We start from the raw sequence: 17,090 nt of genomic DNA on the forward strand, positions 1-17,090 counted from the left end.
TACTCATCTTGTCGTGTTTTATTTTCTGTGTATCCAGTCTTTCTTTAAGCTTTTCCTGGCCCTAAATGTTGTGAGCTGTTTTGAGATTGTATTGCTAAACAAAAGATTCCATGCTGCCTGCCAAAAACACCAGAAATTATTCTATGCCATAACTGGATGGTACAAAGGCGAATTGAGAAGTGCCATGTTTTCCGGTACACAGCACCTGTACACAGCAAAAAAATGATATGGCGCTTCTTGATTCGCCTCTGGACGCCGTCCAGTGACCGCACATAAATTTTTCCAAAAACACGGGGTCATTCTCCAAAAACACGGGGCTGAATGACATGATTGGCAAGTGTTTCTATCAAATGCTTAGAGAATTAGGAGAATATAATTTACTTTGCCCTCTTTTCTCAGGGTTGAATATTTTTGCTGATTTTGTATCTATGTTTCCACAAGTGTTTGTTTTGGATGACCAGTTTTGAAAAACTTCCATGTAGAGGTTGGAGAATACTCACCTTACATTTCAATTTAAGGAAAAAAATAGCATCTTAGCTGAATCAAAGGTAGCTAATGTTCATTCAACTGACCATTGCATGGAAAAGTCATGAAATATTAGAGAAAAAAAGGTCAAAATAGTTTCTGTATTATTTGTATGAGATTTTTCTACAATTGTGGGTGAAATTTTGCTGATATTTGGAAAAATTGCTGTTCAGCTGCTAGTAGAAAAGTGTGGTAAGCTGCCATTGAACTTGTTAATATTTCAGATAAGTTGCAGGCAACATAAAAGGCAACCACTGTTCAGTCAAAACCCAAAGGGGACCAAAATAAGCAATAAAATTGCAAATTAAACAGACAGGTTGCAGGCAACAGAAAAGGTCATCGAGGTCGCAGCAGAACACACCAATTAAATGCAGCTGCAGATAGCCATGTTGCTGGTAACACTTGAGGTAAACAAGATGCAGACAAATCTGTCATTTCAAAACAAACAGACAAATTAAATTTTATATGGCTATTCTTCCAAAAAAAATTTTGCTGGCTATCCTCCATGTGATACAAAAGTAGCCAAATTGTAGAGAAATTTTATCTTTAAAGGCACCGCACAAGCTTATGATGATCTGCTACTGAGAAATTGAATTGTAAGCCAAAGATGGGAGAAATTATTTCGTGGGGACATTGAAGGTGAATCAGAACATGTCATCATGTCATTCGAAATGTGGCACGTTCTGACTTTTCTCATGATGACGTTCGTATCTACACAGAATAATTTTATCAAAGATGGACATCTTTATTTCTCTTTATTTTTCTGTAATCAATGAGTTTCTTACTTCCTCGTTAGTGGTTAATAGTAGTAGACACTATTTACATTAGTGTAAAAAGTCTTAGCTACACAGGTGGATTGATGGTTTCTTTAGAAGGTGTGTAAATGGGCTGAGCTGAGTATTTGCTTGATTGAGTTGAGCTTGTTTAAATTTTTATGAGCGTTGGGACTCAACATGAGCTCATTTATTTGGCTTGATCTCAACTAACTAAAAAATTTTTAGGCTTGAGCTTGATTTGATTGCTGAGTTTGATTTTTTTAAAAATTAAAATTTTAATTTTTTTAGGAAGAATTTAATGAAGTTAAAATATATTATATAATATTAATTTAAAAATATTTAAGATAATTGAGTGGCTCAACTAGCTGAGCTAGGTTGAGCTCAAATATTTGCTCAAGGTTGAACTAGTGATTCAATAGGTTTGAACTCTTGGTTTGTTAATGAGTGGAGTTCGAGCAGGTGCTAGGCTCACTTAAACATCTATTTTCTAGTGTTAATTAAGCATATTTTGAGATGTATTATTATTATTATTATTAAAGCATGTTGCATTTATGAATGTTATGTAATTGGGCACTTTTTGATTAATTTGTAAATTTTAATCAATTCAAAACAAAAGCATTAAATATGGGGAAACAAGAAATTGAACACATAAGACAATGGTATGTAATTGTAGGTGTACAATAAATATATGTACCTATAAACAATGTTAACACAAGAATGAATGAACTATATGTATGGTATATACAATTTCATTCAAATATATTATAGCATAAATGAACATGTCAGCTAATAATACAATACCATGCAGCACCACACAAGCAATCAATGGTGTTGAATCACTTAGGTTTTGTTTGGAATGACTTTCTTACTGTTGCTTTAAGAAGCAGTAAGAAAGCCATCCCAAACGAAGGTTTCGTTTGGGACGGCTTTTTTATTGCTTCTTAAAATGGTTTTCTTATACAAAATTTTTAATTTTTGTACTAGAAAGTTGCTTTTAGAAGCAGGAAGAAAGCCGTCCCAAACGAAGCCTAAGTCTTAGACTTATGAGGTAAACACCTATCAAAAAATGTGTGAATCAAAAAGCTGCAGTAGACCTTAGCCTTATTGTACAACAAGTTCAGCATTAGGTAGAGGCTCCAAGTTTCACAATTTCACAAAGTTTGATGATTGAGAATTCTTTATCAGTCACATCTTCTCCATCAACACATTGAACATTTGAAATAACTCTTTGCAGTGTGTTGTTCTATGTAATTATAAGCCCTTTCAAATCCGCCTTCTAAATTATTTGGACAAAGAGTTTCACTTTTCATTAATGGCAATACTTGCTAAATGGGAAAAAATTTTATATGCGGATGTCGAACGTCATCCGGAGACCAACAAGAATGCGATACATCATCTCTTTGCTCGGTACCGCTGATATGACTACACCTTATTCATCTTCGGATGTAAAACTACGTTTGACATCCGCACATAATAATTTCTGTGCTAATGGATCATGAACAAAATACATGCTGCCATTTGTTTGGTTTTAATAAAAATTATACCTTGTAGGATAAAGGTAGGCTTCACAGCTCAACAAACCTCTTCTCCCTCTCTTTCAAGTTTTAAAAAAACTGAGTAATCCACTCTTAGTTCATCTCAACAGTCCAGTTACTGACATCTGTTCAGAAGAAACGCATCTGCAAATGAGCTATTCAACCTTGTTCTGAATTATTTCTTATAAAAGTGAGTGAAAGCAGAACTGGAGTCAAGTCTATGATGAAATATTTGGCTCTATGGTGTAGAGGCGATTATAGCTCTAATTATATAAATAATTTTGAATACAGAATGAGTAAAATCTAGATCAGTTTTTGTGGAGATATGTCGGCAATTCAACTGAAGCTCTAACAATCAATCAGGCACAAAGTCAAATTGAGACAGATGATGACTATAAATAGATGAAAATGCATTAAATATTTGATTAATCAATTACTTGTGGGTGAACAAAGAGATATTTCTACTTTGGCTTAGAAATATGTATATAATAGCCTTTTATGTAAGCTTATGGATCATCTCCATGCTTTATATGATGCCAGCTATTAGAGCTGTTTCTAATATATAAAGACTGAGTACATACAATACTACTTTAATAGTTTTATGATAACTTAGGTTTCATTTGGGATGATTTTCTAACTGCTTCTTAAAGCAGCTTTCTTGCACAAAAGTTTTAATATTTTAATAAAAAAGTTGCTTTAAGAAGCAATAAGAAAGCCGTCTCAAATGAAGCATTAGTCATCATCACTAAACTTTGTTTGTCATACAAAATATTTAAAAAATTATTAAGGTTTCGTTTGGGGCAGCTTCTTAATTGCTTTTGAAAATGAAGTTTTAGTACTAAAACTCCGTTTTAAAAAGCAATAAAAAAGCTCTCTCAAACAAAATCTAAATTTGTTTTAAATATATATAAGAAGCACTGCCATGATGGCATGGACACCCTAAACCCTAAATGACAAAAGAAACAACAACGACACTCATAAACAAGAAAATCCAATTCCTTAGAATGGGGAATTCTCACTAGATAGAAAGCATTGCATTGCATGTAATAAAAATGAAAAGATAGACCATTGAGGAGCATTTGTCCATAAGCAACCAAAACAAATGAACGTTCAAGATAATTAAAAAAGACTACAATGGAAGATAGAATCACACTCTAATATTAAATTTGTACATTTCTAATCTTCTAACCCAAACTGATTAGAAGGTATGGCCATCCTCATCTCCATGACCTTCTTGTGTGAATTTGAATGCTTGTAGCTCACAAAAGTTGGGCTCTTTGCAGGCCTATACTCTGGCAATAGTCTGCCAGACTTGAACCTCACACCACATGCATTGCAGAGAGTTTTGGGCCCCAATGGACCTGCCCTCCACTGAGGAGTCTTCTGTGAGAGGCAATGAGTACATTTCCTTGGCTGAACTTGTCCTTGATCTTTCCCCACTTGTTCTTGTGCTCCAACTTCTTCTTCAATGGTTTTTGCTTTAGGGTTCTCATCAAAATCCTTTTTTGGAAGAAGGAGCTCACTTTCTGCGAGCCAGTAGGCTTGAGGGAGAAGGGGAGTGTTTTCCTCCTCGAAAAGTGTCAGCTTTCTTCTTTTGGTTTTGGTCTTTGTTGAGAATTTCATGTCATTAGATGAGGAGGATGAGGATTTAAGCTTTAGGGTTGGAGGTGGTGGTGGATTGGTTGAAGGAGTTTGGTTTTGTGGGATGGAGAAGGTTGTGTTTCCAGAGAGGCAATCTTCCATGAAGATAGATAGCCATTCTAGGCTCACATCGTCATTTTCTTCTTGTTCCTGCATGAAAAGAAGATGAGAGGAGTTTTCAGGTGAAGAACTTAGAATCATGGCTTTAGAAATGGAGTAGATGAAGAAGAAGAAGAGGAAAATATGTCAATTTGAGGGAATTGTGAAAATTTAAAGATGTGGAGTAAGAAGGAAATGCTGGGGCATTCGTTTAAAGCAACAGGATCAGAAGCATTTCTTGAGGTAGAAGTAAAGTTATGAGGCAGAAACTGCAGACTGGTAAAAAGTTATTCAGAGATGAAGATGGGAATAAAGTAATTCAAGCTGAAAAACTAAAGGATTCGCTTTAAAAAAATGGGTGAAATGCTTGTTCTGTTCTAATGGTATTATCATCTGCCTTTCAAAGAAATAGCCAACTCTTCAATTCCCCACAATAATGGAAAACAAAACCACATTTAGTTGAAATTTTGAAAATTTCTCAGAAAGAAAGTAGAAAGAAACAAAATTCATATAAACTGAACAAATTTTGATAAGATTAAAAGATATCAGACATAAAAGATGGGAAAAAATCACTCAAGATAAAAAAATTGCATGAGTTACTACAGGAAAAAGAGGAAATTGCTTGTCAAGCTCAATGTTATTATCTTCTACCTCTAAACAAAAGGCGAAGGTTCAAATTCCCTCCAAAAATATGGAAAAGTAAACCAAACTAATTTGAAATTTACAAAAATAAATTTGCAGAATGCTGAAGAAAAAAAAAAACATCTTGAATTGGAAACTTAGAGAAAAGTAAATGACCAAGCTACTAGAAATCTACACCAGCCTCAGAAATTATGATGAAAATTTTCTGTTTCTCCATAGAAAATGGAAGCATTCAAAACTTCTATACTTTAAACAAGGAGCTAACCATTACAGGTTCATTAGGAGAAATCTCGGAGTGGTAGCTCTTCTGAAGGCAGGCAGAAACCGAAGCATTTGAGAAGGAATCCATCGCTAAAGAACTCAATTCAGATGTTGGAAAATGAAGAGACGCCGAGGTAGAGAAATGGACACAGTAGAACAGAGCAAGAGAAGATAAATAAAGGTGGGGTTTTTATGGGACCTCCTCTCTGATATTTTTATAGTGATTGTCCTATTTGCCTTTTCTTTTCTTCCCTCCGCATTCTTTTGTCGGTAGAGAACCCACACACTCAAAAATCCTTCCCTCCCTATTCTCTCTTTCTCACTCCAGAAAAAAATACTACACAGTAAAAACGCATTAACAAGGAAGTTTGGACCACCTGGATCAGATAAGAGTAAACTGCATTATAAAATTTGGAAAATTCAGAAAGAAATTTATGTGTACAATCTTACCTCAACAATCACAATAAAAAAAATTAATTTTTACATCAAATAACAATAATTGCACAAATCTCAAGATTCCTGCTGCAGTTACTGTTCTTGAACTATGATTAAATTCAGCTACATGTACAACACATGTTCTTACTTCCAAAATATCCAAAACTGTTGATGACACCATAATGAACTTTCCTCATTTCTGCAAAGGGGTTTCTGACATTTTTTCGAAGCTCCTAACTCAGTCCTTTATTCGTTTTTCTTTCATTAATAGACTAGTCAAATTTATCAGAGTTTTATGATTTTCTATGTGTTTTTGTGCAAATTGTTTTTTTGGGAGAGTGTCACATTTCTCTTTCTTTTCCTAAGAAAAACCAATGCCAAATTTGTGTTATAAACAGAGAGAGTTAGTTGCCTCTTCTATCGGCTTCTGATGATATTCTTTCCACAAAAGAGCTAAGTAGAATAAGCACCCAACTGAACAGTGTGAGCAAATTTGTCCTTAGAGCAGGATTGGTGATTATTTTCTCAGATTCTCTTTGGTATTGTTCCAGTTATGAACTCATTTGAGAGCACTGTGCTACAGAAATTTTAAGTATTGATTGCTCCTTTGATAATGGTCAAATGGTTTACTACCAAATAGGAAATATACACAAGTAAAAACAAAACTAAACTAAAAAAAAAGACCAATCTTTAGATGTTCAAATATCGTACAAAAAACTGTTAGGCCGGCCCAGGAGGGGCCGGTTGAACTGATCCAATTTGGACCGGTTCTCTGCTACAGTAGGCAGCCCAGGCTAGGTGGGGGGCGGAACCAAGGGGAGGGGGCGGATGCCCTAGTGGGCCCAATTGCTTAATGTAATTGCTATTTAGAAGGGAAAGTTTGAATTAAAGGCAGTTTAGTCTTTTTGTAAGAGTCCTTTGGCTTTAATTAGCCTTTTTTGTTAGATTTTAACTTTTCATCTTGAATTTGAAAGAGATTTGAGATCTAAGGTTTGTTCTTCTTGGGCTCTAGGCGTTGCTAGAGATTTGGAGAGTTGTTTCTTTCTCTCGAATCGAAGAAACTTGTATCTTGTGTTGCTTTTCTTGTTCGTGAATTGAATAGAAGAAGTTTCCTTGTGTTTCTTTCCAGTTTTTTTGAAGTTTTTTGCTTCATCTTGCTGATGTCTCTCTAAAATCAGAAAGATTTCCCGTTGTTTTCACCAATTTATGTTAGTTTTGCTTGCGAACTCAAGTATTTCTCTTAGGGTTATTTGTGAACTCAAATATTTTCTATCATAAACCATTAATAATCAAGTAGCTACTGTTGGGAAAGTGATTTTAGCACCACAAATATTACGAAGTAGCTTGCTATCGAATTCAAATCATCAACAAATTATTTATATATTTTTCTAATTGATCATAACTACTTCATGTATATACTGTTTTAGCTTCTACTATAATGGAGATGATAAAATTTTTCAAAAAAAAAAAAAATTAATTTCTTAAGTGAAATCTTAGGAAATGTTATTTTCTCATATTATTTAAATTTTTATTCTAAGATATTAATTAGGGTTTACAACACAAAGAAGATTTGGGCAATAAACTATTTACAAGATTGGCTTTCCAATGTTTCTATTGAGGGAAAGCTAAATAATTAAAAAAAACGGATAAATGGGAATGGATCTCTATTGGATTGAAAACCTTAGGGTTTATTTGTATTTTTCTTAATTTTGTTCAATTTATAATATAAAATAAAAATATATTTGACATCCTAAATAAGTATTATTTTTATTTTAATTTTTATTAAATACTGTATAATGTGTGCTTATATTAAGAAAGATAGAGATATACCTAAAAAGACTTAGGCTTCGTTTGAGACAATTTTATTATTGCTTTTTAAATCAGTTTTTTAAAACTAAAAAATTGTTTTAAGAAGCATTAAAAAAGCTGTCCCAAATAAAACCTTTGTTAGAAAGTATTAAAAATGAGTTTTTTATTAAATTTAAATAAGAATATAACTCTTAATAAAACACAATTGAGAAAAAGAATTTATGTAGCTTATCTATGCAGATGAAGGCTCATGGTGATTTTTATTTTTAAAAAAGTGGAAATATTTTAAAATACCTAAAAAAAATTTAAATATTTTTAAAAATAACTTTTTTTAAATAAAAAAAACAAAATAAAAACAGTTTTCTTTTACAATTTACAATAGTAATCGAAATTAATGGAAGATGCCCAATAGGAATTCCTTTTCTTTTACAAAAGTAGAAATTGAACTGATCTCTTTAACCTCTTTCTCTTATTACATCTAAATAGTCAGCAGCACTGTATCAGGGCGAGGTTTCTTTCACGGCACCACTTCTCTAGGCAGATTCCTCTTCAAAGCCTTGAATTATAATAGCCATGAAACTGTAGTGGAAATTAGAGGTTTTATAGATTTAAATTCAGGATTTTGATAATAAAATTCAAATATTTTTATCAATTAAATTAATTATTGAAAATGGGCAAATTAAACTTCACAAACTTAATAGTTGGGTATTTAATAGGTAGCCAGTGGGTCATAACAAATGAACTTGTAACTTGTGGTCCCACAAGGGAGCTCACTCAAGGATTATAAGGCACAACTTAGTCGAACACTTCGAAGGGGATCGCTTCTCACAAGGGCAATCAAGGGTCCTCATGGGTTATTTGTCATTCGCCCTCCACCAAGGGATGGCTACTCTCCACTGTCTGTCACGAAGTGCCACCAACTATGCCCACTCTGGGATCCTTCTCTACAGGAAAACATTCATCTGAGAGAGTTTCAATTCACCCAAAACAGTTATATGACCACATAGCACATCATTTCTGCAACCTAAACGCACTCACCTCCTACTAATAGACTACTTGGAGCTCCACCTCAACTCGCCACTGTCGTCAAGACATTACCAACCACGACCCTCTCGAATCAGCACTTACTAGCAGATTTGCCCACACCTACTCACCCTTAAGTACTCGACACTACATAACATGTCTAAAGGCAGAGAAATGGTGATTAAGAGGAGGATGACATTAAGAGGAGCAGTCATCCTCCAAGCCAATCAAGATGGGACATTTGTCTAGGGAAGTCTAGATGGGTAGTCATTATCTTATGTGCATTTAATTATTTTTATATATGTAATATTTTTTGTAGCCTTTAGATCTCTATAAATAAAGAGTGAAAAAGAATATTTTAGATCTTTTGTATCTTTGACCGCTTACATTACAGATATTTAAGCTAGTAAACTATTTCCTACAGTCCTGTCCCCTCTCCTCTCCTATAGCTCGTCTGCTAATACAGTCTGATATTACCCACAGATAAACTTGGATCCAACATTTGGCACCCACAAAAATTACAGATTATCTGAACTATTTCATCAATTGCCATCCCATCCTAATCATGATAAACAGCTAAGAGATGTACCACCTTAAATTTGGAGAAATTTCGCACATAGCTGTACTTTTATGCAGGTAAAGGCAAGACTCCCTTGAATTTAGCATTTCCATTTGCTAAAAGTATATTTCTTTGAAAAGAGAAGTCAATGCGATCAACATGGCTACAAAAGCTAGTTTACAGTAAGTAGGATGACTTTAGACATGTTTATGTTAACTACTGCCAGTGTTCTATAAACTGATGTTTAAATATTAATTACATAGAACTCAACCGAATCTCTTAGGCTTTGTTTGGGACAGCTTAGGATCACTATTTTTTTGCTTATTTCAAAAGAAATTTGTTCTAAAAAATCACTGTAGAAACACAGTAAAAAAACTATCCAAACGAAACCTTAGACTAGATAGGTTTAGTCTGATCAAGCTTAAAGAGATGAAACTCAAATTCAAGGGCTATTGAGTAACTGCAGAGAAGGAAAAGTTCATTTGTTGGAAGCTTATTAAACATTTTTCTCAGTACAATACAAGATGTTAGTATCCATTGATGGAAGCTTAGCAAATAATGAAGTATTTGATATCCAAAATGTAATAAAAGGGCCCTGAAATGGACAGAATGGTCAATTTAAACAACTGGATAGGGGAAGCCATCATTCATGAGGGGACCTCTTTCCTCATTTTCAGCATCCTCAAAGCTGCTAATGTCAAAGCTATGGCAAGCATATCATAGTCTTTTGTGGGGTCAGCACAAATTTGAATGACTTTTAAAAGCATAGGCTACTTAAGATTTGAAGGAATTAATTTCATTTTAGATATTTAATTTTGATGTAAGTAAGAAAAAATTAGATGTATTTAGGTAATGTGAAAGAGAGATTTCTAGTAGTTTGGCCCATAGACGTGCATCCACTTCTAGGGCAAACAAAAAATATAACCAAATACAAAAATAAATAATAAATCATAATTTATGAAACACAAATGAACATAGAAGATTTACATGAAAAACAAAAAAAAAAGGGAAAAATCATCAGGGAGGTGAAAGGATAGCTGCACAATGGAGAAAACAAAAGGTGAAGTACAAAAACCGGCACCAACCATAAGCCCTTTACAGTATATTTATAGGACAAAATTAAGGCACTGAAAAATAAGCAGAATGCCAAAAATACCCTTACAATCAAAATGGCAAAGTTAGGTCGAATCCCGCAAGTGGGTGCCGCCCCCTTGGACACCCGATGCACAAGGACATGAACAAATAAGGATCGAGCCAAATTTAAGGCAACTCCAACAGTTTATATAGCTTTTCTCGAAAAGAAGAAAATGGTACTCATGTGGGCATTTTGATCTTATGTGAGAAACATGTTGGAAATTCTTCTGTCAGATCAAAAGAGTGCATTTTTAATGGAATCACCAATTGAATGTCAAAGGTGAAAGATGCAAGATAATCATTGAGTGGCATTTGACAGCGTTGATTGCTTAAAAAATATTTGGAAGCTTGTGGGAAATTAGATAGATTAGGATTAGTAGCCCTTGAATGACCAAATGATGAGGCTTTACAGCTGAAAATAATGCTGTAATTCAGTGATTCGTAGGTTTATAATGATGGCTAGCTAATAGGATATGGTGATAATGGTGATTATATGGTGTCAATGCATTTGTGAGGTAGAGAAGAGGCAAGGGCCTGACCCAACATTTAAGAGGAGGCAGTAAATCATCATCTTGTTGTGTGCTAAGGGGTAACAGGAGGAAAGTGCACATTGTTATTGTGGACTTAAATACTCAATCACTAGTTTACTATTTGGCATGGGCAGTATTAATTATTCTGTGTGGACGTCGAACGTCATCCGAAGATCAACCAGAATGCACCACGTCACCCTTGCTCGGTATTGCTCGGTACCGCGGCTCGATACTGCTGAAGTCGTACATTCTGGTTGGTCTCCAGACAACGTTTTGCATCCGGTATCCGCAAAGAATAGTTTCTAGGCAGGATTAATTAGTCTGTGCGAATGCCTAATATAAGTTGTAGGATATCCTAAATATTGAAAATTTTGTCATAAATGTTGCTGAGAGTCATGCAAGAGGCATACTGTGAAGATTTGAGGCTTTGAAAAGTATTCAATGCCATTGATGTTCACTAAAGCTTACATCAGAGGGAAACTTCTGCAAGACAATCTTCATCACAATAACACTAGCAACATCAAGGGAGTTGGGAGGAGGGAACCAACTCATCAAGTGCAAGGTTCTATGTGGCCCTGAGCCAAATGGGTGATGAGTACTTGCGCGCCTGCATGACTACTTGGAATGTTGCAACCAAACAACTATGGTTCATGGTTTCCCACACACTTTATTGCCCCCTAACATTGAGATTACCAACTAGTCATAGTTGTTAATCTATCCACTTCTATTTTTATTTTTGAAACTAATAAATGTAAAAGAATATGAAATATATCTTTATTTGATATTAAATTATAAAAAAATAAAAATAAAACAAATAAAAAATTAGGGATTTTTACATACATAACATCTAAAACCATTGTTATTACATATCTAACACCTAAACTATCATATTTACTTATATACCACCTAAATATAAGTAAATATGGTAGTTTAGGTGTTAGATACGTAATAACAATAGTTTTAATTGTTATGTATGTAAAAATCCCAAAAAAATAATAGTAATCTCAAACCACCGGCCTTAAGATTCGAGAGAGTCACTTTAAACGGTTGGGCTGCATAAAGCGTTGGCCTTCTGATGGCTCTATGAGGAAAGTAAATGTATTAGATCTAGCCTATATTAAGAAAGGTGGGGTCAAAAGTGGGTGAGAATGCCCAAAATACACTTCTATTGACAAGAGTAGGGTATCGCAAATTACCAAACATGTAAGCAAGCATTTAAGATTGGATCAAAGTGAAATAAATGTATTTGCACCATATAAAATTACTTCAATTTAATATCTTAACTGCACAAAATTGATCCAAAAATGATCCCTCCTCCTGTAAATAAGATATAAAATTGATCTCAATTTAGTCTATTGACTATAAAAATATAATCTTAATTTAATTCTAATAGAATCATTTTGAATCAATGTTAGATAGTTGATGGATTAAATTAGAACAACGTAGTGCTCTACGACTACGTGAGCTATATATAAACAATCAGAGGAATATTTTGAAATTTATCCAATTTTATAAATAAGAAAATTCTCAGTGATACATGCATAAATCTCCCTTTTTTTACTTATGCTTCATTTGTGATAGCTTTTTTATAGCATTTCAAGCAATTTTTTAGTTAAAGAATATCTAATTCAATAAAAATTTGTACTAAAAATTTGCCTTCAAAAGCAATAAAAAAGCTGCCCCAAATAAAGTCTTAATCTTTTTTGCAAATATTGGATGTCATACTAAGTTGTTAGTTTATTCTTCAACATTTTTCTAGCCCTTAGGTGCAATTAGTTTGAGTTATAAAACTTCTTATCTTAAATGGAAATTGTAATCCATTAAACATAAGAAATTCCAATCATGTAACATCAATGTGAACCATTTTACTATGAGTATATATAAGGAAAAAATCGATAAGTATTCTATTATTTATTTAGGAATTTATATGGTATATTGCTTAATTGCAATAATCATAAAATAATAATAATAATAATAATAATAATAATAGCTATGGGAAGACAACCAAACATGCAGGCCTTCAAAGAATGGCGAATTATTACGTCCGGTCGTCGGATGTCCGGACATCCAATCCGGTGACGTCATATCACCCAAATACATTGGGTCCCAGTATATTTTGGTGACGTGGCAACACCGGATTGGTGTCCGGATGAATCTGGACACCGGATGCAATAATTTGCCCCAAAGAACAGTGTTGCCACCCTGTACATGTGAACAAAGTGATTATAAGCCTCTCATAAAGAAAATAATTTTTTGTAAGTTGTTGTAGAAAGCAACATCCTGAAAACAATGAAAAACAGTAGCCAAATAAAAATTGAGTTTCAATCAGAAAAGAAAAGTAGTAAGAAATAAGAAAAGTGTATTTCATTGATGATCTAACAACATCTTTGACGCTACTGCCCTCTTTCAAATCACAAAATGAATTAACTATTGTGATCTTTAATAAAATAAATAAAAATATTATATTTTTAAGCCACTAAATATATATATTTTTATCTTTTATCAAAATATAAATAACAATAATCCCAATGGCCCATAAACTAATTGAACTCTCAAAACATTTAAATTATTTAGGACAAATTTTTAAACTAAACCAAATATTAATTTAATTTATTGATTTGGCATTTGAAAAAAGAAATTTAACGACTACTGACTAGATCGCTGGCATGGCAATGGCCAAGTCACCCGTTAAACCAGTGACTTGCCATAGTTAGCATTTTAAAGATTTTTTTTTCTCCCTACACGCCCATCCAACTACTCCCCATTCACGCTTCTTCGTTCGAGATTTGTAGATCTGCCGAGAGGTCCGACAATTGAAGGTAAGTTTTTTGGGTTTCATTTTTTTATTTTATTTTAATTTTTTTTAGTTAATGCTATGTAGAAACATTAGTGTGACTTAGTAGTGGTATATTTTCTTTGTTTTGCTATGGTGTTTTTGTAATTTTTTTTTTCTAAAATCTTATTTGTGTTTGATGAAGATGTGGGGTTGAATTAAAGTGCTTTTTGAATTCGTCGCCCAAAGTTGTTTGTATGAGGTTTGCTAATGCAGAAATATGAGCGAGCACTTAGTTATAATGAATTATAATTAATGATCTTTTTGTATGTGAATTTTTTAGTGAAATATTAAATTTTAGAAAGCACTTATATTTAGCTCAAGTTGTATATATTTAGATATATTTATTTTAATATATCTATAAAGAGGTTTGCGTTTAGCTAATATATTTTTATTTTAATATATTTGTCAATTTTCATATTTGTATATTTTATTTTAATATATATTTTTATTTTATCGGAATTTAAAACAGCACTTACATTAGCTTTATATTAAGAAAAAACTTACATTTATGTAATCTATTTTTTTTAAGAAGCAATTAAATTTAGCATAACTTGTTAAGAGGTTTGCTACTTTATATATTTCTACAATTTACCTATTTATATTTTACTTAGTGAAAATATTTTCTCTCCCTTTTTTAAACATAGAATCACTTAAATTTAGCTGTTGTTATGTATAGTTATTAGTATTCAGATAAACTAACATTTATTAATTATATTAATATTTTTCCTTTTTTAAAAAAAAATCCAATGTGACATATAAAGAGTTTTAGGTGTTGAAGACGATCGTCGTTACTTTCCTTGACGGCGGCTTCCAGAGGAGGGAGAGCCATTAACGTTGCCTGATTTTGATTTACATAATGGGAAAGGTATATTTAAATCCAATTGAAATTAAGTATTTGTGCATAATCATAAGAAAATCCTTTTCGCATCACATGTTGAGGATGATGACATGTGCAAAGTTGTGTTATGTCAAGCAACTATAGAATTTCTTATATTGTATGTGAAAGTTGAAGAACTGAGTGTGCCAGTAATTAATACAGAAATCTAACATCTCAAATACATAGTCATTGAGCATGGAGGAAAGGGTCGAAGTTAATGACAATATTTCAAGGTTTCAAATAATTGATTATCTATGTGCGCAATAAGTATCATATTCAACATATTAGTAAGTTTAAGAATTTTAGCTATCTATCAATTTGTAAGTAAAAATGTAAAATTTAGTTTTTTTTTTTTTTAATGTAGTCACATGCAAAATCATTGTTGGCATGACGCTTCGGGACCTTTGACTCTGTCCATTTATATTATTGATGTTGGTTATGAAACAATAAGCATTAGATCCAATGAGCAGGGTTGTGAGGATTCTGATGACATACTACCTGATTTAAATGAAGTAGGTGTAGATGTTTATGAGGAGATAACTACTATGATCTGAAATTATTGCTCTATGACTTTTTCCTCCTAAAGAAATAATGGTTGCCAATAATGACTATGTTAAAACATGCAACTCGATAATGGGATGAGGAAATTGTATTTGACAGTGATAGTGGTGGGAATCAAGTTGAAGAAGAATTTCAATTCTATCAGAATTGAGCAATGGGATGTGTTCTACATGCAAATCGGACCTACAATTCACTATATAAGGTTGGTCTATACAAAATTATGTTCAATATGTAGTACTTGCATCGAACAAGCATAAGTTTACAATAACATGTGTAAAGCATGAAAGCATGGTGAATCCTTATTTGTGGTGTTTGCATGTTGGGCTAAGTAAACATTTAGGGGACACCTGGAAAATATCTTCTGTGAAGCATCAACATGAGTGTAGTAGTCCTATTCTTGATGTTGGTCACTTTGAGTGCAATTCACAATTTATAAGTTAGTTCATTCTCCTTCACGTCATAGCTGATGGTTATGCATTTGGAACACTAGCAGACAGACTTAAAGCCAAGAGAAATCATTGGCATAATAGAAACTAAATTCAATATCAAGGAATCATACATGAAGGCTTGAAATGCTAGGCGCAAGGCTATTAAGCTGTATTTGGTAGTTTGGAGGAATCATATTAGAGAGTTAATTTGTTCACGTACACCGTAAAGTTATATTCTCACTTAATAAACTTGTGCAAACATGCTTGAAGTTGGCTTTGTGTAGGACAATATTTAAAACAAAACTCACCCTCGTGCTGCAAATCTTGCCAGCCAGTTACATCAAAAATATTTTTGCTTGTACCTACATTACAAATCTCCTTTATCTGATTTTCATAAGAATGAACAATAAATTCATTCTCTTGTGCCAACCAAGAATGACAAAGAATGATATGGTCGTTATGCATTTGGAGGACTTGTTGGTCAACAAAATGACGATTGTGTGTGTAGAACATCTTATCTAAATTTATCAAACCTTGACTATTCAGGAAACTATTCCTTCTATACACATTGATTTTGATCAAGTCTTTGTGCATACTCATAAGCATATAATAATGATATATTGTCCACTCATGCATGCAACATCTATATATTTCATTTTTTTTTCTTTTATCTCAAAAGGAATATTTGGGCATCTTCCCATATATTGGTGCAATCATCTGATTTCATTCTCTGGTAAATCTTTGGTTGGAATTTTTTTAATTTTTTCCATAATGGGCCAATTCATTACAAACAGAAAAATATCAAACTTCAAAGATTAAGTAATGCAGAGGAATCACCTGATCAAAGCAACTCCAACATATCTTCTTCAGTAGCTTCCTTCTAGCTCTTAAGGAGGGCTTTACACAACATATTTATAACCAAATGAATGAAATAACATTGAACAAAGTAATGAAAATGACAAAATTAAAAAAAGATGACATATATAAGACTTGTTGATGGAATAACACAACTTCTCACCTCAACTCATATTTTTGAAAAAAAATCTTTTCACAAGTAATTCAGCATTCAATGACATCAACAATGACTTAAGATATCCTAATGTGTATAGCATTAATTACATACAACATTAAAGAAAGAAATAAGCTGATGTGATTAGACACTAAATTTTTTTTTATCAAAACAGTTAAATTAATGATTGTACATACAAACTTACATAAAAAGAAGTCAGTCGCCTATTTAACGAGCGACTTTAACTAGAGTTAATTTTTTTCTTTCAAACGCCGAATCAAATAAATTAAAATAATATTAGGTTTAGTTTAAAAACTTGTCCAATTCTTTACAAATTATGGGTTCTTTACCGTGATTTCATCCCATCGATTAACAAATGGATAATATTAAATTAAAATGAGCATTATAAA

At 32.9% G+C, this 17,090-nt stretch overlaps 1 protein-coding gene across 2 annotated transcripts; it reads right to left on the reverse strand.

Annotated features, from left to right (window-relative positions):
- Positions 1–3,855: 3,855 nt before the first annotated feature.
- LOC110102612 (GATA transcription factor 9-like) lies at positions 3,856–5,679 on the reverse strand. Of its 2 annotated transcripts, none has more exons than XM_020831019.2 (2): positions 5,490–5,679; positions 3,856–4,627 (listed from the first exon to the last, which is right to left on the reverse strand). In XM_020831019.2, the coding sequence occupies exons 1-2, from the start codon at positions 5,565–5,567 to the stop codon at positions 4,013–4,015; spliced, it is 693 nt and encodes a 230-aa protein (XP_020686678.1). In that variant the 5' UTR covers positions 5,568–5,679; the 3' UTR covers positions 3,856–4,012. The 2 variants fall into 2 exon arrangements, with proteins under 2 accessions (XP_020686678.1, XP_020686677.1); XM_020831018.2 differs by having other exon boundaries at positions 5,484–5,679.
- Positions 5,680–17,090: the final 11,411 nt, after the last annotated feature.

Source organism: Dendrobium catenatum, unplaced genomic scaffold (genome assembly GCF_001605985.2).
Source record: "Dendrobium catenatum unplaced genomic scaffold, ASM160598v2 fragScaff_scaffold_637, whole genome shotgun sequence".
Taxonomy (NCBI): Eukaryota; Viridiplantae; Streptophyta; class Magnoliopsida; order Asparagales; family Orchidaceae; genus Dendrobium; species Dendrobium catenatum.